This window comes from Euphorbia lathyris, chromosome 3 (assembly GCF_963576675.1).
Source record: "Euphorbia lathyris chromosome 3, ddEupLath1.1, whole genome shotgun sequence".
Lineage (NCBI taxonomy): Eukaryota > Viridiplantae > Streptophyta > Magnoliopsida > Malpighiales > Euphorbiaceae > Euphorbia > Euphorbia lathyris.
Window position 1 is genome coordinate 14,418,517 of NC_088912.1, and position 23,741 is coordinate 14,442,257.

The following is a 23,741-nucleotide window of genomic DNA, read 5'->3' on the forward strand; positions in this document are numbered from 1 at the left end:
AAATATTCACATTGCATGTATGTACCAGATATACCAATATTTCGCTATATTTAGTACCTATATTTTGTTATAAATTGTTCTTAATTACATTTTACAAAAAGGAAAATTATATTCGTATAGTTCGTAAAATTAGCTAAATGTTTATATCATAAAGATAAAATCAATTATTAATTTTTAAAAAAATGTTACTTATGTGTTTAACTAGGTATGTTTGAAATAATATTGTATTTTATTTTACAGGGTTATATTAAAAATGTAGACATGTGTAGACTAGTTATAATAATTAATTTTTGGTTGTGAACCCTTGATCAAGTAATAAAAACATAATTGAGTTTCAAAATAAAATAGAGGAAAACAAAAAGAATAAAAAGGAAATAGAAAAATATGATTTTTATTAATAAATTTCAGCAATTACAAATGAAATCCCAACCGGCCCCAAACCCATTCTAATAGGCCCTTAAGATCCAGGATCCATACAACCAGTAAACACATCACAAATACAACCTAAAATACAATAAAATGAATAAATCTTGGTGGGCAAACAGATGCCACACCACGTTGCTTGGCCACCACTTGGCCACTGAATAAGCTTTGTTGTACAAATTAATAGAGAGCCACGCCACTCGAACGAATCTGTTGGCTCTCTATTAGGCAAAGAACAGACAGCAAAAGGGGACTTCGAGGGGGAACTTCAGGTTCTTTCCTCTGGATCTGGACCTCTTCACTTCTTATTAAACTGCAACAGGAGGATTTTTGGACACTTCTCCAATGTAGACCTTCCTATTTTTCTTCTTCATCTTCATCATCTTTACTTCTTAAAACTTCAAAACCCTGTCAAACGAAGGCGTTTTCAACATCAATAAGCAAGGCCAGTAATAACGAAGGAGAGAATTCAGCCAGAATTATCAAATAAAAAACAATATCAGCAATAACCAGGCAGAGAATCCAACCGGATTCATCAAACAGAAAAAACAATAGAAAGAAGAAGACGGGGAACACAAGCGGTCCTTGAGTAAAAAAGGGGTCACAGACAAAAGAAACAAGGGACGGACTGCGTTTGTTCTCTTGTCTTCAGGTAAAATTTCTTCTTTTATATACAAATCTAAGTCTCTGTAACATTAGTCCATCACCTATGACTAAGAAAACACATGGTAGAGGAGCTTTGGGGAGTGCCTATGCTATAGGGATAAACCGACTTTTCTATCATTTCATTTGTATTGTCCTCTGAGGATTTTTGGGGAGTTCCTATGCTATAGGAACAAACCAACTTCGCTCAGAAGGTCTTTAAATCATCTGTATTGTCATTAAGAAACACAGTATAGAGGATTTTGGGGAGTCCCTATGCTATAGGGACAAACTAAGTTTTCTCTTTTAGGAGGACGGTAAATGAATGGAAGGATATGCTATATTCTTTCGCATCATTTTAAGTCCTCCAACTGTGCATTCAAAACACCAACAATACATTTTACAGATTCATGTCTTATCTAATATGAAATGAAAACTTTTAGCTACTGATGTAATCCTGAACCAAATGTTAACTATCTATTTTACACTTACAACTCAAATCCCCTCACCATCTTCAGACTTAAGGAAAACGTCAAAAAATACCCCTAATGAATCATATATGAGCCACAGAAATTTAGCATATTAATTACTAATTTCCATTGCAATAATATCATCCCACAAAAGCATACAGAAGTGTGCAAGCAATCTGCCACAGTCAAATTTCTAAGCCTAAAACTATCCCAATGGTAAACATAAAATTCTATTTAAATATCATCCTGCTGTCAATTTGCTTTCACAGACGAACAAAGGACTTAATATCCCAAATTGTATGCTTTAAATTTGATGGAAAAGGAACCGTATCAAACAGACGGTAGCACTTGAAATCAACGAGTCATCTAGAGAACGATGCGCGAGCCATTCAAATGGTGACCGCAATCAGGCCCTTTGGGTTTTTCTTTTCAGTTGATGAATCTGTCCAGGTCCTAGCATTCACAAAAAGAAAGCGAGATTAAAAGAAATGAAATCAAATAAACAAATAGAAATCAACCATGAAAATCACTAACAACGAAACAGATTCTTAAAACACAACCAAATCTAAGCGAATTCTAGGAAAAGAAAAAAGAGAAATCAGAAAGCATAAGAGGAAATAAAGAACAGGGATATAGAAATCGGACAGATAGGAACTTATACCTCTGGGAACCACGGTTGATTTCCGAGGAGCCTGCATGTTCAGATCATAAGAGTACCAGGCACCGATTTAAACGAGAGAGAGAGAGAGTAGAACGGCGACGACTAGGAGGGGTAGGCGTCGTTAGAATCACCATCACCGTTCAAGAGGAACCCACTGTTAATCCGCGCCGTCGCCGTCCAAAGAGCAGACGCCATGGGTAAGAGCTCTAGGTTTTTCGGCCCTGGATGAAGAAGAAAAGTGGCTGGAAAATAGGAAGGAGAGTTATAATTTGGGGGTTAGGTTTAAAAGATTAAGGTGAATCCTATATGAGAAAATGAGACTCAAAATGTTAGGCAAGTGGGCTTTGGATTGAATTAAATTTAGTCCACGAATTCGTTAAGTTTATTACTTGATCCTTTTTTTTAAATAATTTGTTTGGGAAAAACTAGTAGTTGCAGCAGAAAATGAATTTTTTTTTATATAGCTCAATTAATGGTTGGATAAAATTATAAAGGTATAGAGGTATAAAGTCGGTCAAAATAAATAAATAATTTAGAACGGTTCAATTCGTACCTCTATGTCATAGAGGTATGAAATGAACCAAAATAAAATTAAACGACTCAATTCATACGTCTATGCTATAGGGGTATGAAAGCGGTCAAAATCAAGTTAATTAAAATAAAACGGCTCAATCCATACCTTTATGTTATAGAGGTATGGAACCGGTCAAAATTAAAATTAAAATTAATGAAATGGCTCCGATTTATACGCCTATGCTATTGGGGTATGAAAGTAGTCAAAATGTAACTAACTCAAATTAAATGGTCCAAACCCATACGCCTTTATTATAAAAATATATATATAAAATAAAGAGAAATGAATCGAATAAATCAAATAAGTTTAATGCCAAAAAAATCACATCTTTTAGTACCAATTTTGGGCGGGGTAGGGTGATTACTCAAAGTTTTCTTCCCTACACGTAACCGACAAACGAACTTAAAATCTCTATTTCGCAGACCCCCTTATCCATTAAAATATATCTAATTTCGGCGTCCAATCACGCCTTAATTTTGATTGGTGGCGACTCTAAAAACTAGTCTAAAAAACGTAAAATTATTAACTAGTTAAATTTTAACGCCTCGGCGCACGCGCCCGGAAAAATCCCGGTTGCGACACTCATGATTGTCATTTCCTACTTTCTAATTGACCCCACTGTTTGGTGTCTTTCTCTCCTCGTTCAGCGAATAGGGTTGCAGATGCTGTTGCACGACATACGCTTTCCAATGCTAATGAGTTTGATTCTTTTATTATTCCAAGCTGGCTAACAGCTGTCATTTCTAAGGATCTCGATCCTTTTAATTAGTAAGTTGAAGTATTTTCCTCAAAAAATAAAATTCACTTTCCATTACTTTTTAGTCTCAACAGCAATGTGAAAGGAACATCCTATTTTCGCATGCACGTGCAAAAATTAAATAGGACCAATTTTAAATAAAGAGAGTCGAAGAGTTTAAATTATTCTCGAATTAAGGCCAAAAATATTTTAAATACAAGAAAAATTGTGATTGAGGATCAACAATGAATAATTTTGTTCTGTGTTTCGTGGCGAGTGCCGAATCCACTACAAATTCTAAATAAAACGAATATAAATGAAAATTGTAGACTTAGCTTACTCTTTTTGTTGGAGAACTTCTACGGCTGAGTTGAGTGTAGGTAATTGAGTAGTGTAATAAAAGACAAGATGAACAATATAGATTTGATTAGCTATTTATTATTAATTAATGAACATAAAACTAAAGGAAGCACACAAACACTGAGCAAATATACAGTAAATGCTGAGACCTTCTTTATTGTTAAAATCACACAAACTCTTAGCAAACATACAGAAAATGCTGATACCTTATTTATAATTACAATCACAGCCTTTTTAGCTAGAACTGAAGCATTTTTAGAGCACTGGCAGCAACTTTTCCACAGCTTTTTCAACAAAGATTTCCCCAAATCTTTCTTGTCCAACTGTTCTTCCAGATCATTTGCAGAGCAAGATTGAAATATCTGGTTTAACTTGTGCAACAGTCAATACATTGTATTTAGTACCGTTAGCATATTCCAATGTGACCGGTGTTTTAAAATTTCCACTGGTACCAGATAGTTGGATTTGTGTAGAAAGAGCAGCCCATGAGTTTTCGAGACTAATAGTGTCGCTTTTCGGCTTATACCCCTCTACTAAGCCATTCTCTATCTGTCTCTGTATGTATTTGAATCTTCCAGCTTCTGCAACCATTTGTATAACAATAAGAAGACTGTTTTTAAAAGCAGGGGTAACCGCACCATTGAAGCTATAAAGTGTATCAATTGCTTTTCTTAATGGTCCGATTCCTAGTCCAACTGTCGATCTATCTCCCAAAATGTTATAATTGGTACTGACTGTTAGTTTTTGTGGCTTTGTTCCATGAAAAAGGAGACTTGTTGCATCAGAAGGAGCATCACTTAAGAAGAAGGAATTGCTGCCGGATTTAAACCCAATCACATATACATTAACAACAGTTATTGCTAATGTAACATTGAACTTGGATTCGTAATTTATCAGATTTACCAGAAGATACTGATTAGCTTTTGTGATTTCTGATGACTTTCGCAGTATTGGGATATCATGGCTTTTAGAGCCACTGTCTAACTCTCTTCGTAAAGAGGACATTAAGTCCCTGTAGCTTCCATCACTGGCAAGATGGGTAGTAAATGTAACACTTGGGTAGTTAATTGGTGTTTTCAGACACGATCCGATTGCAATGTTGCAGAATAACCATGTTGCCAATACAATCAACATGTTCTTCATCTTTTCAAGTTGCACCTGTTAAAAATTCAAATTAGCCAAACCTTTTCAACATGGAGAAATTTAGGAACCGATTTTAGGGACTGAAAGAGCTATACTTGCAGTAAAACTGGGCTAGTGAAAACTGTTGATACAATTTTAATGAACTATGAAATTTCATTAAACTAAATATCGATAAAATCTCAATCAAATTGAAGAAGAGCTATACCCAACTTCTGTTGCAGCATATTGCAATAATGGGGAAGCCATAGATTTTTAAATCTATAGAGGTTTTTTCTTATTCAGTCAGGATATATAGAGATCTACATGTGTTTTGATTTTATAAAAATAAAAATGAATACCAAATTTACCTTTATAAATTTGCAGCTTAATGAACACCACTATTCAAGACCAACAATGATCACTCTCTCTCTCTCAAAATAGCAAAATGGTTTCGATATCTTCTATGAATGTTGATGATGTTGATGATGTCAATAAGGAGGTATGACACTTATATAAACTTATAAGAGAATCTAATACATGGTGGTGATTTCATAAATTTCTGTGCCCAAATTTTACCTTGATTTTACAGTTTACATCTGCACTCACCAAATTACATTCAAAGTGGGTATATAAAAAATCATGTGTTATCTAAGTAATACATTTTTGTATGTCAATTTTAGTTTTACTTTTTACTTGGAATGTAAATCCAATGATGAGACATTCTTAATATTTCGGATGACAATTGGTTTTTTGGACCAAGTTCAAAGGATTTATAAAATACTCGTACAAGGGAGGGGCAATTTTACCCTTAACGTCTAAAATAGGGCAATTTTATCCATAACATTAAGAGTCAATAGCAATTTTACTCCTGAATTTAGCAAATTGGATCAAGTTCAAACATTATTATTAGACATATTTGTTCATTATTCTGCACCAATGTAAGTTGATTCTAAAAAAAAAGATTTAATGTTTTTGTAATTTAATAATACAATTGAAGATAAATATTTTGGAATTTGGTAAAATATTTGAATTTTTTTTGTCCAACTCGTACAAAATACAATTTATTTTTAAAATTTTTATTTAAAAAAATCATTGTTTAATCATATATTTGTGATCTGTTGCTAATGAGTGATAAAATAACGAACACGTTTAAGTGTAGATGACAAGATTTATGACCGAGAAAATAATTTGATAAATAATTTTTTCAATTGACCCAACTTGTCAAAGTTAGGAGTAAAATTACTCTTCGCTACCAACCTTAAGTGGCAAATTGCATCATTTTAGATGTTATGAGTAAAATTGCTCTTACTATAAACGTTAGGAGTGTTTTTAAACCCTATCCCTTTTATAAATTTTCAAAGCAAAAGTTCTGAAATCTAATTAACAAAAAGGAGCTGCGACCTTCCTAATTGAGAGGTTAGGCCAATACTTCCTACGTCCTCGAACACTACCAAATAATATTTCACGAAGCAAATATTACAATAGAGAAAAGAAGAGAAAACAACTAAGTCTGAATTTCATTTGTGAAAATTTCATATTTCTTAATTAGTGACTAAGACTGTACTGCACATTAAAGTAATGATATCACAAAAATATTTATGTTTTATAATAGTGTCTGAAATTCACCCAAATTATCAACTTTAGGGGTAAAATCGTCCGATGAATATCTTCCAAGTGGCTCACGGTCTCGGCAACATAACCCTCGGGTGCATTTGCGTCAACTTTTTCATCTTGACCCCTATTCTGATTTTCATCAGACTCCGGTATGGGTAGTTCTCGACCTGTATTTTTCCTTGGTGGCATCTTAAACAACAAATGGTATTTGAAAAGTTTGGAAATAAATTGCCAAAACAGAATATCAAAGCAAAAAATACCATAAAAAAACACTTAGTAAATAAAATCGGTATTCACAAAAAGTTATTAAAATTTTGGTAAAACTTAAGAAACCGTAATTTTGGTACTAATAAAAAAAGCGTTTTTAGGTCCCACTGGGCGTGCCAAAAATTGTTGGCGATATTTTTGAAATATCCCAATTTTCAACCTTGATACGCGTTTGCGGGGATTAAAAATGGTAAAAATAATACGGGCGTGCCAGAGAAGCTACTTCTCAAAGGGTAAAATGGTAATTGAATAAAGTAAATAAATAAAATGCGCCTAAATTACTTGAATTCTAAACAAAAAGCGATTGACGACCGTTACAAGGACTGAAAATAAAAACAACGGTCTTGGGTCTCGACGTTACTTGACAGGTCGGTCGGAAAAACAATTTTTTAAGATAAGTACTAAAATAAAGACAATAAAACAACACAAAGATATAAATTTTTTAATTTTCTTTTATATTTTTATTGATTTTGTAAATATTTTTCAAGGTTTTTTTTTTTTGTATTACAAATAATAATAAAGCATGAAAATTACAACTTAAAAAGAAATAATAACTTTAAAGCTAGAAACGCAAATAAATCACAAAAACAAATATGTACGCGATGAAATAAAATTAACCGATCTCTTTGATGTCGTTGGGATGCGTGAAATTGAGGATTAGAACTCTGGAAAATCGGCTCGGGAGCTGTTGCGTTGTCCGGGTAATACTGGGCGAATTCGGAGCAGTTCGGAGAGTTCAGGGACTTAGGCAGAAATTTACCACCAAGCTAATAAATCAGCAGTACTTTGTGGACCAAAAACAGTGATTTCTTAGGACTTTCTGGCTCAATTTCGGGAGCTGTTGCGTTGTCCGGGTAGTGCTGGGCGAATTTGAAGTAATTCAAAGAGTTCAGGGACTTGAGCAGAAATTTACCACCAAGTCAACAACAAAATGGGACTAAATTGATGCTTTTGTTGGACTTTAGGACTCAATTTCGGGAGCTGTAGAGGTCGGATTATAGCGAGACGAAGGCTAATATCTAAAGTTAGTGTGCGAAGGAAGGATTTAGAACTGGAATTTCACAAAAAGATAGACTAAATGAGTCGGAATAAATTATTGAAAATTGGGCGACAGAATAATTGTTTGATGGTTGAAAAAACCAAAAGCTTGATTCTGTTTCGTGGAGGGTACTTTAGGGCGATTTAGAAGGCTATAGGATGTCGTTTTTTACGAAATAAAAATTGAGAGTTGAAGAATTGATGTAAATAAAGACATTAAAATTAATTTGGGCTAAAACGATCGAATAACGAACTCTAAATAAAATTTGGAAAACAGTTCACCAGAAAGGTTGTTTGATGAATTTTTCAATGATGAAAAACCCAAAAGCTTGTTTCTGGGTCTTTTTAAGAATGACTCGAAAATGGGGTTTCGGTGATCTTGGTTTCACGGAAAATGCTTGAAGCTTTGAAGAACTTAATAATGGCAAAATTTGGTTTAGACTAAGAAAGCTTGAACCGAGGATTGTGTAATGATTTTACTGACTTAACTAAGAGATTGCAAAAAAACGATTTGATTAAACTAACTGAAAATTGAAAGCTTTTCTGAGGAACTGAAGATTAATTAGCCCCCAACAATTGCCCCCCTATTTTATGTGTAAACGATTTGAAAATGAATTTTGCACATAAAATAAGTCCTTTATTTATTTTTATTTTTCTTTACCCGTCAGTACCGATTTGTTGAAGCTGGAATTTGTTTAACTCCGTCTATGAATTCGCGACTTCACTTCCATTGTTAATAAACTTCTTTGAGCTACTGACTGGCGGAAATAAATTGAATTGTCACTTCTTTTTCACAAGAATCATGATTGGGTAATATCCGTCTTGAACCTCTTGAGCTTGGAGTTGAGAATCCATTTGATGATATGGATATATCGTACATGACGGAACCTGCCCCTGACGTCTTCGAGCTTGGATGCTATCGGTGTTGCACATGTTGTTGTCTCGTATTTGATGGGGACAAAACTGAGCGAGTGGACGGCGGATCAGGTGGAAAAGGCTACACCGAGCTTCTTTGTAGCGATTGCTTTTTTTTTATCTCTCACAACTTTTTTTATTCTTTTTTTTTTTACATGTAAATGGACTTTTATTGTTTTTCTTTATTTTTATTTTTCTTTTCGTTTATGTCTTTTGTCATTTCATTTTTTTTTACGCTTCTATTTTTTTTTTTTTTAGAATACTAATCATTGAACCTTTTCGATGAGAGGCTCATTGCCAATCGGCCTACGGTAAGGCACAATGGTGTTTGACTTTTTCTTGCCTTTGGTCTTGATTTTGATTGGGCCAATGCTATCTTCGTATAATTGAGACTCCACCATATCCGAATGTGTCTCAAATGGTTTTTCGTTTGCCTTAATCACCTCGATGCCGTTTCCTTTCCAACGTAATAAAAGTTGGTGCAAGGATGACGGAATGCACGAGTTGGAGTGGATCCAATCTCGTCCAAGCAATGCTTGGTAACTCGTCGTTGAATTGACTATAAAGAATGCCGAAGTTGTGGTCTGATTACCGACGGTAAGTTGCACAGGTAAAACCCCATAGGTTTTAGCAATTTCTAAGGTCATTATGTCGCCTACGGATTTCCCGAGAGCTAGTGCCATCTTTAATGGCATAATATTAACGGCTGATCCATTATCAACTAGAACTCTCGATAAAGGCTTGCCATCAACGTGTGCTTTGACGTATAATGGCTTAATGTGTCGTGTCATCTTTAGAGTGGGTTTGTCAAAATAAACCCGCTTCATCCGATCTTCCGATGAAGCTTTTGTTGTAACGCCACTTCGCCGGTCTTCTTGAATCTCTTGTACCTCCTCGTTTGGATCTTTTTTTCTAAAATTTATTGGTAAAATTAAAGAAGTAGCAACACACCCAGCTTGGATAATGAAATCTCCAACGCGAATTTTCACATTTTTCTTTTCTTTTATTTTTTCTTTCGAAACGTTGCTAGAATCGACACTAGACAACTCCATTTCACTTTTCCTTCTTTTTTCTGTCTCTCTCTTTCTTATTCTTATTTTTGCATTTTTTGAGAGAGGTTGTGGAAATTTTTTATGTCGGTTGACGAACCATTTTTCGAGGGGAACTTGCGCTGGTGGAGTGACGAAACGCGACTGGCCTTGGTTTGTGCCATTTTTATCCTTCGGCTTTTGTTTTCTCCAAGGCTTTTCTTCCTTCTCCTCGATGGGTTGAAAGGTGCCTTTTGGTACCCAAATTTGTTTTTTCTTTGGATGGTCGGGGCGCCCTTTTCTCTGACTCGAGGTGTTGCTATGGACATTACGCTTAGGAGGTGGCATCTCGATGGACGTTGCATTTATCATTGTAGCGGCTGGAAATGGATCCTTATCAATCAACATGCTCTCTTTCTTTTCAGGAAATTTAAGCACGCCTTTGTTTATTCTATCCTGCACCGCATTCTTAAAAACGAAGCAAGATTGTATGTCGTGGCTCCAACTATCATGATATTTACAATAAGTTTTTCCACTGGTGTCATCTCTCGATGGAATGATGTGTCCATGTGGTAAGGTGATAAAACTTTCTTAACAAATAGTCAAAAAGTTTCTCGGTTTTAGAAACATCAAATGTGTATTGCACATTTGTATTTCGTCTAACCACTTCGGGAGCTTTTGGAATTTTTGCTAGCATTGGACAAACGCGGGATCCTGTTCTAGTTAGTTCGGCTATAGCTACCTCATGTGCTTCATTGGTTTCTATATCCTGATGGTAACTACCTATAGAGTTTTTCTTCCTACGATTATCCTCACGCATTAATTCTTCATATTCTGACACTTTAGCAACAAGTTCGTAATAATCACAAAAATCAATACCCTGGAATTTCTTCCTATTTTCAAACTCTAAACCACGTTGAGTAATTTTAACAAATTCTATTTCAGGAATATTAACTCGACATCTATGCCTCATTTTCTTGAAACGATTAATAAAACTTTCAACGGACTCACCTGAACGCTGAACCATACGAGATAGTTCGGTGACACATACCTCGGGCTCAGTTCGATAGAACTGAGCATGAAATAATTGTTCCATGCGACCCCAGCTTCTGACGGATTCAGGTTGTAATGTCGTATACCATGTGAAAGCTGGTCCAGTTAGTGATCCGGGGAATAAACGCAAACGAAGCATATCGAAGTCTTGCTCCGCACTAATCCCGCTGCATTGGAATGAAAATCGGGCAACGTGCTCGATGGTAGATTGTCCATTTTCACATGAAAATAAAGAAAAATCTGGAATTCTAAAATGGTGAGGAAATGGGTATTGTTGGTCGTATTCCCTTGGGTAGGCTTTCTGAAACTCCGGACGGTATATTTCACGGACCGTAGGTCCATAAATTTCTTGCACGATGTTCCGAATACGTTGCCTATCCTCCGCTTCATTACACATTTCGCTCCTCACACCTGAAATACGAGATACGTTGTTATTATCACGAGAATTCTCACGAGTAGATTCCCGGGTATGATCACTGTCTTGATTTCTCCACGTGCCCTCCGAACCACGGACGTTGATGTCACTATAGTGCTCCGAGTGGGTATTAGGTCCGATGTTTGACCTGAAATGAGGCGCATTTAGGGATATTGAAAATTGTTCCGAGGTTCTTCGATCTCCTCGCTCATTGAATCTCATGTTTTCCTCCCGACTAGACGGTGGCCTATATCGGTCGCCTTGGGGAGTGCCTTCCCTTATGTTATCTGAAACATTGTGAGAATTCAAATTTTTAGCATAAATTTCAGCACACCTATCTGGGATTCTATTCATCTCATCGGTGAGATTCTTAATCCTGTTTTCCAAATTGGGTTGTCTCCAAGCTTGCATCATCTCAGTTTGAGCTTTAACATTTTGCGACATCTCGGCTACAAGCCTTTCCATGTTGCGCATGTGGGCCTCTTGTTTCGCAAAAAATGCGTTGAAGTCCGGTTGTGGCATTGACGTCCCATGAATATCTTCCAAGTGGCTCACGGTCTCGGCAACATAACCCTCGGGTGCATTTGCGTCAACTTTTTCATCTTGACCCCTATTCTGATTTTCATCAGACTCCGGAATGGGTAGTTCTCGACCTGTATTTTTCCTTGGTAGCATCTTAAACAACAAATGGTATTAGAAAAGTTTGGAAATAAATTGCCAAAACAGAATATCAAAGCAAAAAATACCACAAAAAAAACACTTAGTAAATAAAATCGGTATTCACAAAAAGTTATTAAAATTTTGGTAAAACATAAGAAACCGTAGTTTTGGTACTAATAAAAAAAACGTTTTTAGGTCCCACTGGGCGTGCCAAAAATTGTTGGCAATATTTTCGAAATATCCCAATTTTCAACCTTGATACGCGTTTGCGGGGATTAAAAATGGTAAAAATAATGCGGGCCTGCAAGAGAAGCTAATTCTCAAAGGGTAAAATGGTAATTGAATAAAGTAAATAAATAAAATGCGCCTAAATTACTTGAATTCTAAACGAAAAGCGATTGATAACCGTTACAAGGACTGAAAATAAAAACAACGGTCTTGGACCCCGACGTTACTTGACAGGTCGGTCGGAAAAACAATTTTTTAAGATAAGTACTAAAATAAAGACAATAAAACAACACAAAGATATAAATTTTTTAATTTTCTTTTATATTTTTATTGATTTTGTAAATATTTTTCAATGTTTTTTTTTGTATTACAAATAATAATAAAGCATGAAAATTACAACTTAAAAAAAATAATAACTTTAAAGCTAGAAATGCAAATAAATCACAAAAACAAATATGTACGGGATGAAATAAAATTAACCGATCTCTTTGATGTCGTTGGGATGCGTGAAATTGAGGATTGGAACTCTGGAAAATTGGCTCGGGAGCTGTTGCGTTGTCCGTGTAATACTGGGCGAATTCGGAGCAGTTCGGAGAGTTCAGGGACTTAGGCAGAAATTTACCACCAAGCTAATAAATCAGCAGTACTTTGTGGACCAAAAACAGTGATTTCTTAGGACTTTCTGGCTCAATTTCGGGAGCTGTTGCGTTGTCCGGGTAGTGCTGGGCGAATTTGAAGTAATTCGGAGAGCTCAGGGACTTGAGCAGAAATTTACCACCAAGTCAACAACAAAATGGGACTAAATTGATGCTTTTGTGGGACTTTAGGACTCAATTTCGGGAGCTGTAGAGGTCAGATTATAGCGAGACGAAGGCTAATATCTAAAGTTAGTGTGCGAAGGAAGGATTTAGAACTGGAATTTCAGAAAAAGATCGACTAAATGAGTCGGAATAAATTATTGAAAATTGGGCGACAGAATAATTGTTTGATGGTTGAAAAAACCAAAAGCTTGATTCTGTTTCGTAGAGGGTACTTTAGGGGTGATTTAGAAGGCTATAGGATGTCGTTTTTTACGAAATAAAAATTGAGAGTTGAAGAATTGATGTCAATAAAGAGATTAAAATTAATTTGGGCTAAAACGATCGACTAACGAACTCTAAATAAAATTTGGAAAACAGCTCACCAGAAAGGTTGTTTGATGAATTTTTAAATGATGAAAAACCCAAAAGCTTATTTATGGGTCTTTTTAATTCATTGAGATCAATAAAAAGTTCCCAAATATGATTTCGAATAGATGTGTAAACTAAGAATGACTCGAAAATGGGTTTCGGTGATCTTGGTTTCACGGAAAAAAAATGCTTGAAGCTTTGAAGAACTTAACAATGGCAAAATTTGGTTTAGACTAAGAAAGCTTGAACCGAGGATTGGGTAATGATTTTACTGACTTAACTAAGAGATTGCAAAAAACGATTTGTGAATTGGTTGATTAAACTAAGAGAATTTTGGATTTGAAGTTTCTGAAAATTGAAAGCTTTTCTGAGGAACTGAAGATTAAAGAACTAATTCTGGAATTGATACCTTGTTTAGACTAATTAGATGCTAAAGAACGATTTCTACGAATCTAAGGATTGATAAAGAGGCTGATTTTGGCAGAGAATTTGAGAGAAAAATTTGAGTTGTCTGTGTTTGATTGATTTTTGAGTGGGGTTGATTGATTTTTGAGTGGGGGTTGGAATGAAAGATTTGAGCTCTATTTATAGGATTTTGAGCAACAAATCCCATGTTAGTGGCCCTTATTTTTCTCAAACATGATCCCACTACCTTCCCATGAGTTAGAGAAAGAAAATGGGTGAGTGGGGAGTTGGAAATACGGAGGTAATGCCGTTGAATATGTCCTGGGATGTGAATACAAGTTCAAACCCGTTTTTCTGCACTACTTCTCTTTGAAAAATTCTACCAGCTTCGTTTTAGCTCCGTTTTGCTCCGTTTTTGACATTCGGGAAAGAGCTTTCTGAAAAAAATAATAGCTGTCTGATATCTTGCTGTTTTGGGGTCCGTTTTCATCGTTGAAGTTGCTGGACGGGTTACTGAAAAAATGGTGCAAATTTACCCCTGATTTTTATTATTTCTTTTTCCTTTCTTTTTATTTCTATTTTCTTTTTATAATAATCTTTTGATATTATTTTCTATTTTTATCACATTTTTATTTGATTGCAAAATGAATTTAATTAGCCCCCAACAGATTGCTACCATTATTATCACAATTCTCTCCTATGACTACTGCAATAAAACATTTTCTAAGAAAAAGATAGCAGACAGCAAATATAAATGAATATTGCTGAATGCAAAAACTAAAGAGAAAGACTAAGATTTGTATGAGGAATGTATTTCCTCCTAAACAATAAAAAGAAATCAACTGAAGAGAGAAATATGAAAGAGTATCAGATGACGCATCTCAACATCATCACCTCCGATTCTACAGTACTCCTCAACTTGGCTCGTCTTCTACCGGTGTAGCTGCTTTAATAACTCAAGAAACTTCAGAAACAAACAAGGGAGGTTCTCTCTTCTATCTGAGCTATTTAGGTCTAGATCCGAGAAGTTTAATCCCGATCCTTCTGCTTCTGCTCCTGGAATTCCTTCTCATAATTCATGATAAACATATCTTCTTATCTGAAACAGTAAAATTAACACCAAATTATCAGAAATTACGAACTAATTTTGAATTTGAATTTTGAGAAATGAAGGAAGAACACCTGCAAGAGGTGGTGAGAGGTGTGAGGAGAAAGAGACTGAGGGCAAATACTGATACAACAGTCCAAACATAATTTTCTATCTGGTTCTTCTTAGCTTCTTCGTGAATTATACAATCGTTGAAGAACTTTTCAGTGAGAAGAACTTGAAGCCAGTGAGAACTGATTAGAAAAGAGTTACTGGAAATTGAAAAAACCCACCATGATTTTGGTTTCTACCTGTTCCATTATTTGAAAGTTGTGGAGAGAGAGATGAGTTAGAGGGAGAAAGGATTTAGTGAGAGAAAGGAAGAGAGTGGTAGAGATGAGTTCAAAAAAGGGGATGAGGTTATTTTAGTAATTTCATAATAGGTGTTAATTTTTTACTTTTGGAGTGGTCAAATTGTTGATGTGGCGCGTTGACTTCGAGTTGACCGGTCATAATTACCTCCTATACATTTTAGTGGGAGGTTACCAAAAGGTTGTACACTTTAGTGTGAAAAATCAAAGGTTATACACCAAAGTGTGAAAATAGGTAAAGGTTGTACACCATGTATGTAATTAACCCGTGAACCTTGTAAAATTATTGTGTTCTTTCTTATTTGTTTATTTCATGTATTTCGTGTTTTATTTCTGCGTTGTGCCGTTGTGTCCTATAAGAGGAATTTGGTATCAGAGCAATCTGGTTTGGACAATGGTATGGTTAGATTGAATAAGTTCTTGAATAAGCAAGTTTGATGGAACTGACTTTTCATTTTGGAGCTTACAGATTATAGACTATCTGTATAGCAAAAAGCTGTACTTGCGGCTTTCAGAAGTGAAACCAGCAGACATGAGCCAAGAGGATTTGGGAACTTCTCGATCTACAAGTGTTTGGCGTAATCAGATTGACGCTAACACGGAATGTCACTCATAACATAGCAGAAACCAAGTCAACAGCCGAAATGATGAGACTTTTATCAGATATGTACAAGAAGCCTTCTGTAAATAATAAGGTACATCTGATGAAAAAGTTATTCAATTTAAGAATGGGTGATAGCGCCTCAGTTGCAGAACATATAAACGAGTTCAATACAATTGTTACTCAACTAACGTCTGTTGATATTATCTTTGATGATGAGGTACATGCTTTAATTCTTTTGGCTTTATTACCTAATAGTTGGGAGCCTAAGAGGGATGCAATTAGTAATTCTGTTGGCAAGGGAAATTTTTCATTTAGTGATGTCAGGGATCGAATTCTTGCTGATGAAGTGCGAAGGATTGATTCCGGTGTAGGTACATCGACAAGTTCTGCATTAAATGTTGAAAATAGAGGTAGAAGCAATGAAAGAAATTCTAACCGAGGACGAGGTAAATCGAAGTCAAGGAATGGTAGATCCAAATCAAGAAATGGATGGAAATTGGAGTGCTGTAATTTGTGGAAAGCCCGGACATATAAAGGCTAAATGCAGACTTCCAAAGAAGGAAGACAATAAGAAAGCGGCAAATGTTGTAGCTGATGAGGTACAAGATGCCTTACTTTTATCTCTTGATTGTTCCATTGAGTCTTGGCTATTAGACTCAGGTGCTTCTTTTCATTCGATATCAAACCGTGAAATCATAGAGAACTATTTAGTTGGAAACTACGGGAAGGTGTATCTCGCAGATGGTGAGCCGTTGGAGATAGCCGGAATAGGTGATGTTCATTTGAAGTTAAAAAATGGAACGGTGTGGAAAATCAACCAAGTAAGACATGTGCCTAGGTTAACAAAGAATCTTATTTCAGTTGGACAGCTTGATGAAGCATGTCACAGTGTGCACTTTTTAATAATGGATCTTGGAAAGTCAGCAAAGGAGCAATCGTTATTGCTCGAGGTAATAAAACTGGTACTTTGTACATGACCACTAATTGTAATGATACTTTGGCATCTATTGATGCAGGTGTAAACTGAAGTCTATGGCACTGTAGACTTGGTCACATGAGTGAGAAAGGGATGAAGTTGATGATATCAAAAGATAAACTCCCTGACTTAAAAGGTGTAGAACATTGCATATGTGAAAGCTGCATTTTTGGCAAATAGAAAAAAGTGAGTTTCTTGAATGGTGGAAGAAAGCCTAGAGAAACAAAGTTGGAGCTGGTTCATACAAACGTTTGGGGCCATCTCTTGTGCCATCCCTTGGAGGCTCTAAATATTGTGTTACATTCATAGATGACTCAAGCAAAAAGGTATGGGTTAACTTTCTTAAAAATAAGTCTGATGTGTTTGATACCTTCGGGAAATGGAAAGCTCTAGTAGAAAATGAGACGAATTTGAAGGTGAAGTGCCTGAGATCTGATAATGGTGGAGAATATGAAAATAGTGAATTCAAGAAGTATTGTGCACAAATGGGCATCAAGATGGAGAAAATTATTCCAGGCACACCTCAAGGTTGCATGCAGGTTTACCAAAATACTTTTGGGCAGATGCAGTTAACATTGCAGCTTACTTGATAAACAATGGTCCCTCAAGCCCGTTTGATTTCAAGATACCGGAGGAAGTATGGAGTGGGAAAAAGGTAAACCTTTCTTTTCTGAAAGTGTTTGGTTGTTTATCTTACATTCATGTGGATTCTGCAGATAGGTCTAAGCTTGACCCTAAATCCAAGAAGTGTTATTTCATTGGCTATAATGGAATTGAGTTTGGTAATTGTTTTTAGGATAACGAAAATCAAAAGATCATAAGGAGTAAGGATGTGATCTTCAATGAACAAGTCTTGTACAAGGACAGCTTGGCAGAAGCTGTACAAACTGATTCTAAAGTTAAAAAGTCAGAAATAATTCTCCATGAAATTCAAGTTAGTATGCCAAGGTAAGAAAATGAAGAAATGATCATAGAAGAGGAGCCACATAATCCTGAGGTTACCTTAAGAAGATCTTCTAGAACCATTAGACCATCTCAGAGGTATTCTCCTGCACTTAATTACATCTCATTGACTGACAAAGGTGAGCCAGAAACCTTTGATGAGGCAGTGCGGGTGGATGATTCTAGCAAGTGGGAGTTAGCCATGAAAGAAATGAATTTTCTGTTGTCTAATCATACGTGGAAGTTGACAGAACTACCACCAGGAAAGAAAGTCTTACAAAACAGATGGTTATTTCGGTTGAAAGAAGAACATGATGGTTCTACAAGGTACAAAGCTTGTAAAAGGATATCAGCAAAAGGAAGATGTTGACTTCAAAGAAATCTTTGCTCCAGTGGTGAAGCTGAACATAATCAGACTTGTGTTTTCTCTTGTAGCAAAAGAAGATCTGTACCTGGAACAAATGGATGTGAAGACAACATTTTTTCATGGTGAACTAGGGGAAGAGATTTACATGAAGCAACCATAGGGTTTCGTAGTGCATGGCCATGTGACGATGGTGTGCGAACTGCAGAAAAACCTTTATGGGCTTAAACAAGCTCCGAGACAGTGGTATAAGAAGTTTGAGGGTTTTATGATTGACAATGGTTTCTTGAGATGTCAAGCTGTTATATTAAAAAAATTGGAAGTCATTACATAATTTTGTTATTGTATGTAGATGACATGTTAATTCTCCACTATTAGAAGTCTCATGTATGTATGTTATGGTAGGCACAAGGCCAGATTTAGCCCATGCAGTGGGAGTTGTGAGCAGGTACATGAGTAAACCACGAAAACAACATTGGTAAGCATTGAAATGGATTTTGAGGTACTTTTAAGGTACTTCTGATTATTGTCTAGGTTTCAAGAAATCAGATATAGGTCTGCAAGGTTACAAAGATGCAGATATGGCTCGTGATTTAGATAGCAGAAAAAGTACTTCTGGTGGTGTTTTCACACTTGGTGCCACAACTGTGAGTTGGTTCTCAAAACTACAGAAGATAGTTGCACTATCAACTACAAAAGCAGAGTATGTTGCTATTACGGAAGCTAGCAATAGGAGATGATTTGGTTACAATCATTTCTTGAAGAGTTGGGACAGAAACATGAGACAAATATTTTACATTGCGACAGTCAAAGTGCTATTCACTTAGCAAAGAATCCAATTTTTCATGGAAGAACAAAGCACATTCAGGTGCGATACCATTTTATTAGATCAGCATTAGAAGATGGAGTTTTTATGCTCGATAGGATTCTTGGAAGTAAGAATCCTGCTGACATGTTAACAAAGACTGTGACTGTTGATAAGTTAAAGTTGTGCGCAACTTCGGTTGGCCTCAATGCATGAAGAGGTTGTTTCAGCGACTGCTTTAATTCGTTGAGTGTGTCTCCCATTTTATGTATCCAACAAATTTAATTAAGAAATAGGGGGTTGTTGAATGCAATTGGACAAGATCGGGAGGGCAGTTGAAGTTTTTAGACCAATTTTATACTTTCAATTGGTAATTAACTGTAAAAAGAAGAAAATATAAAGGGATAATAAGATGCAAAAATACCCTAATGTTGACGGTCACAGGCAATTTTATTCCTAAAGTTTAAAATGAAGCAATTTTATTCCTAACGTCTATTAGATGGATGATTTATTAAATTTTGAATTGGTTAAATTTGTAATGGTTTTTGTTTTATATCTTAACGGTTAATGGTTTTTATTGAATAACTCAGTATTTCAAAAAGAAATAAAAAAATTGAATAACTCAAAAATTAAAAAGCACATTGGCCTTAGAAAATCAAAACCGTTCAATATTGTCCTTTCCCAATCCACGGTCATTAAGTTATCCAAGTCATCAATTTTTGCCTCACTTATCCAGCGAATCATATCTCATCTCTCTATCTTATATATGTACATTCTTTATTCTCAAACTTACCCAACTCGCTGACATATTTTCTTTTCCCTCGATCCTATCATCCCTCTTTAGTCTCTTCACTATTTCCAATGGCACCTAAGGCAGCAGAAAAGAAGCCGGCAGAGAAGAAACCGGCAGAGGAGAAGAACGCTGAGAAAGCACCGGCAGAGAAAAAGCAGAGAGCAGGGAAGAAATTGTCCAAGGAAAGTGGAGCTGCTGACAAGAAGAAGAAGCCATCCAAGAAGAGCGTTGAGAGTTACAAGATGTACATCTTCAAGGTTCTGAAGCAGGTTCATCCTGATATCGGGATCTCGAGCAAGGCTATGGGGATTATGAACAGCTTCATCAATGATATCTTCGAGAACCTGGCTCAGGAATCTTCTCGTCTGGCTATGTACAACAAGAAGCCGACAATTACCTCTCGGGAGATCGAGACGGCCGCTAGACTTGTTTTGCCTCGAGAATTGGCTAGGCATGCCGTATCTGAAGGTACCAAGGCTGTTACCAAGTTCACAAATTCTTAGCTTTTCCTTTGATAACCTAATTTGATGTTAGTTCGCTGTTATGTTTGATTTAGGGTTTTCATGATGTCTCCTTTAGTTCAGTGTAACTACAGTAATTTAGGGTTTTTAGGATGTCTCAGTTTTTGTTCAATGTAACTACAGTAATTTTATTGCGTTCAATTTCATTTCTTTGACTTCTCTAAGTGTGATGTATTTGTTTTGATTATGTGGATTTTAATGTTTGATTTGTGTTTCTGCTGGTGCTTTTTTGAATTAGGTACTTTTGTATCTGATTTAGTTTCATTGGCTTTATTTTGATATGCATTAGATGTAAAGAGGAAGCTTTTGTACACAAATAAATTTGGTATTAATCGAATTAAAGGTTACAACTTCATGTCTGGTTTAGGGTTGTTTAATTGCTGTATTAGCAATTGGTACTTGTTAAATCACTTTAAAAATTGACTGAGTTGTATGAAATTGAATCAAATTATAGTTTTGCTCATTTTTATCTTGCTCTCTTTTATTGTTGTAAGCTTTTGTTTGGGAGATTGGCAGTCAATGAGGTAGAGAGTTAAATGAGATAATTGTTAAACATCCCACATTGCTAAATGAGGAAACTATATGGCTCCTTAAATATGTGAGGCAATCCTCACCCTTTGAGGTACCTTTTGGGGTGAGTTAGGCCTTTGTTCACATGGTATCAGAGCCATGGTTCAATGAGGGGGGCGTGTTAAACATCCCACATTGCTAAATGAGGAAGGTATATGGCTCCTTAAATATGTGAGGCAATCCTCTCCCTTTGAGGTACCTTTTGGGGTGAGTTAGGCCTTTGTTCACAATAATAGAAAGGAATATAAAGTGATTGAGTGTGTTTCAATTCGTTCATTCTCTGTCATATCAATTTTTTTTTAAATCTCCCTAAGCAAGGGAGAAACAATTTTTTTTTTTTAATACAGTTTGCAACTTTGAATAAAAGAATTAAGTCAAGGATAAAATTGAACAATTTGGATCAACTATACTTAGAATTAATCGGAGTATAGTTTGCTTCTGTAAATCAATTAAATGTTATCTTATTTCAAGAACATCCTCCATCATTTCTCCACATCTCTTCAACTGATTTACAGTTACTAAGGTTCTATTAAAGAACTCATCAATTGTCTTTGACTTCTTCATCTTCAGTTTCTCATACTCACTTCTCAAGGTTTGCAAACACACATTGTTACTTTATTTTTCCCTTTAAAGGAATTTTCAAGATTCTTCCATCCATCCCTCAATGTTGTTGCAGAGAACTTTTCATGAATATAATCTCATCCAGACACACATGGATGAGAGAGAGTGTTTGTTGGTCATTCTTCTCTGATTTCTTTAAATTTAATTCCTCCTCATTCTCTGGCTGATCATATTCGGTTTGTACCATATCCCATACTTTTTGGGAACCCTTGCCAAATCCTAGGGTTAGTTAGATATTGTTTGTTGAGATATTGTTTGTTGAGATACTTCCTTTTGGTTTGACAAATTAGACTGCCTTTTTTGTCTCAAAACCAGCCCATCAGTAGCAATATATTTAAATGTTACCAAAGAAACCTTTTGTTCTAAATAACTACATCTAATTAGAAACCTTTTCAATTATAAATGTCAAATATTCATTTCTTATGGTCATCTTTGGTAGATCTTGTTTTTCTTGGTGAAAATTGAAGAGCTAGCCTACAAAATGTTTTGTAAAACTGAACAAGGCCTTAGTTGTGAACCAATTTTCAAACTTTCGGGTTCTTTCTTATTCTCATTGTTTCAGTTTTTACAATTTCCGATGTGGGATGTGAAGATAGTGTGCGCATGCTTCCGAGGGCAAAAAAGAAATTGTCCTTTAGTAAAAAAATCCATCCCACATCTCCTACTTTCAAATGCAAGAATTTTTTTGTCCTTTATAAATATGCAAGTGAGGATGAATAAACAACAACATGAGTTGTATCGTGTGTTTTATTAAGCCATCATGAAGTATATTAAATCCACTATGGATTTGTTTCAAGTTTTGTTTTTATATTTTCACTTAACTCGTTTTAAACATATTGTAGAAAAATAAACGACCACCTCGCGAGCTCGTGAACAATCAAGCTGCTAAACGAGCCGAGCTCCAATAACATATTGAGATCGAACCAAGCTCGAAGCTCAGCTAAAGCTTGATAAGAAACTGCCGAACGGAGCTCGAGTAGGTCAAAGCTTGGCTCGGCTCGACTCGGCTCGGCTCGTTTACAGCCCTAGTCCCAAAAGTCTTTCTCCTTGACAAACCTCATTAGACTATTTGTAACATGAAGCATCTACATACAACCTCATATCTTCATTTCCTTAGGAGAATAAGGGCACAAAGTGATAAAAATAAAAGAAAGCTTTTCAAGTTGAAAATTTGGAAGCAAAAGGAAAACTGGACAGTTATGGTCTAATATTACCATGGACAGTTGAAAGTCTACTCATTTGGCAACAGATGAACCGAAGTTATCGGACAAACAAAAGTCCATTTGCACAACTAACATTCATTGCTACAGAACTTTCTATTCAGCTCACGGATGTTGGGATATGATCAAAATTCTCATTGATAAAGTAATGAAAATAATGAACAAAAGAAGGATATAACTTATTTTCAAAAGATTTATTAACATAGGTTCCTTTAATATTCAAAATCTATAGTTAGTCCTACTTTTATACCAAATAAAAGTGATTTTCTAAGTGATTTTCAATAAGAAGGACAACTTAAGTAGCAAATATAGATAAACATAAACACATATATAATCCTCTAATTCACAAATGTTCATCTATGAATTCACTTTTGTTTACTCGGAAACAATGTAGCTAACAAGAGTTGTCAAAATTCAGGAAAAATGGCCTTTCTAAAATTGGAACAGGTTTTTAAAATCATAGAAAATTCTCTCAGTTAATGAAAGAAAAACAGGTAGGCAAATCAGAGAATGATACATAAGATGAGAGTAAAACCAAAAATTTCAGATAACCTTACCAGAAAAATGAACTCCTATATCCCTACTTTTAACTAAAGAGTTTCATGCTATAGTTGAAACTTTTTTATAATAGGTGATAATGAGTACCAATATATTTACTCATTGTTTTGTAGTGACTCACTGCAAACCTAACATCTAGTTGATTAGTTGATTATTGACACCAGCCAGAACTCTGAGTTACTCATACTGACGTGTTAGCCATGATATCTTTATAATGTCTTTTAACCACTGAAATTATCAGAGTGATCTAATTGAAAACAAACTCAAAGTTGAGTGATTTTATTGAGACAAATTTAAGTTTAGTGACCAACGGTGCATGTAACCCTTTGTACTTGTCCAAAAAATTTAATGCCATGTACTTTTAAAATGTCATATTTGTCCTCATAAACTTGCTTAAAGTGACATGTTGACCCAACTTATCAATGTCAGAAGTAAAATTGACCAAACTTGACAACGTTACGGAAATTTTTAAAAGTAAGGAGCAAAGTTAACGATAAAATTACTCCTAATTATAAACTTTTTTATGCCT

The 23,741-nt window shown here is 35.4% G+C and overlaps 2 protein-coding genes and 1 long non-coding RNA gene across 4 annotated transcripts; 1 reads left to right on the plus strand and 2 right to left on the minus strand.

Annotated features, from left to right (window-relative positions):
• Positions 1-364: 364 nt before the first annotated feature.
• Positions 365-2,574, minus strand: LOC136222262 (uncharacterized). The gene is made up of 3 exons (XR_010685577.1): positions 2,197-2,574; positions 1,862-1,988; positions 365-831 (listed from the first exon to the last, which is right to left on the minus strand). It is a non-coding gene; the product is annotated as an uncharacterized lncRNA (long non-coding RNA).
• On the plus strand, positions 825-20,537 carry LOC136222259 (histone H2B-like). Of its 2 annotated transcripts, none has more exons than XM_066009834.1 (2): positions 825-1,075; positions 19,774-20,537. In XM_066009834.1, exon 2 carries the CDS (start codon positions 19,791-19,793, stop codon positions 20,223-20,225), a length of 435 nt encoding a protein of 144 aa, XP_065865906.1. In that variant the 5' UTR covers positions 825-1,075; positions 19,774-19,790; the 3' UTR covers positions 20,226-20,537. The 2 variants fall into 2 exon arrangements, with proteins under 2 accessions (XP_065865906.1, XP_065865907.1); XM_066009835.1 differs by lacking the exon at positions 825-1,075 and adding an exon at positions 5,391-5,487.
• Positions 3,998-5,485, minus strand: LOC136222258 (ribosome-inactivating protein cucurmosin-like). Its single transcript, XM_066009833.1, has 2 exons — positions 5,357-5,485; positions 3,998-5,024 (listed from the first exon to the last, which is right to left on the minus strand). The coding sequence occupies exon 2, from the start codon at positions 5,007-5,009 to the stop codon at positions 4,203-4,205; it is 807 nt and encodes a 268-aa protein (XP_065865905.1). The 5' UTR covers positions 5,010-5,024; positions 5,357-5,485; the 3' UTR covers positions 3,998-4,202.
• Positions 20,538-23,741: the final 3,204 nt, after the last annotated feature.